The 952-nt window shown below is 63.6% G+C and overlaps 1 protein-coding gene across 1 annotated transcript; it reads left to right on the top strand.

The window, feature by feature from the left end:
* The first annotated feature begins 430 nt into the window (after positions 1-430).
* LOC104863345 (late cornified envelope protein 3D-like) lies at positions 431-724 on the top strand. Its single transcript, XM_010625720.1, has one exon. The coding sequence runs from the start codon at positions 431-433 to the stop codon at positions 722-724; it is 294 nt and encodes a 97-aa protein (XP_010624022.1).
* Positions 725-952: the final 228 nt, after the last annotated feature.

The raw sequence follows: 952 nt of genomic DNA on the forward strand, positions 1-952 counted from the left end.
CCCCGGCCTCATGTCCCCAGAGATGCATCTGCTGCCTCCTCAAATCCTCCCCGAGTCTGCTGCTCCTCCCAGGCTCCAGAGGCTGCCCAGCCCCGCAGGGTAGTGAGGTGTTGCACGGCTGTGTGCAGAGTACCTGCAGAGGGTGCTATCCACATGGAGCTGTGGGAGCGCCAGGGAGGGCAGGAGCAGGAGCCCTGGAGGTTCACCTAGGAGTCTGTCATCTGCCCTCCTGGCTGGAGAGAGGAAAAGGCCCGGTTTTGCTCCAGATCGGTCTCCATTTGCTTTCTCCAGATCCTGACTGAGCCCAGCTCAGTCTTGGGGAAGGGATCTCCATCTAAAGCGAAGAACGAGGCCACACTGGGCTGAGGCCTCCACACTGACAAGCGCTTTGTTTTGCTTTTGTTTTCCCCAGGTTCGAGATCCCAGGGAGATGTCCTGCCAGCAGAACCAGCAGCAGTGTCAGCCCCCGCCCAAGTGCCCCTCGCCCAAGTGCCCCCCGAAGAGCCCAGCACAGTGTGCGCCTGCTGCCTCCCCCTGCTCTGCTCCCTGCTCTGGGGGCTGCGGGGGCCTCAGCTCCAGCTCGGGGGGAGGCTGCTGCCTGAGCCCCCACAGGCATCGCAGGTCCCACCGTTGCCGGCTGCGCAGCTCGGACTCCTGCGATGGTGACAGTGGTCGGCACTGTGGGGGCTCTGGCTGTGGACAGAGCTCTGGGGGCTGCTGCTGACCCGGGTCCGAGGCTGGGATGAGGGATTTCGGAGGAAACAGGAATCCAAGGGGCCAAGCAGTCGCTTCATGTCCACGCATCCTCTCCAACACGCCCTGCCCGGGCTGCTTCAGGCCCGGTGCCGGTCCCGTCCAGCTTCCAGCTCTCCCAGAAGCCTCTTCCTGTCTGGTGTCAGCGCCTCAAGTCCTGCTGAGGGTTGTACTTCTTCCCGTGCTTCACGCTGTCACA

The sequence above is a fragment of the Fukomys damarensis genome, unplaced genomic scaffold (genome assembly GCF_012274545.1).
Source record: "Fukomys damarensis isolate Sample0158 unplaced genomic scaffold, DMR_v1.0_HiC HiC_scaffold_33, whole genome shotgun sequence".
In the NCBI taxonomy this organism is placed as follows: Eukaryota; Metazoa; Chordata; class Mammalia; order Rodentia; family Bathyergidae; genus Fukomys; species Fukomys damarensis.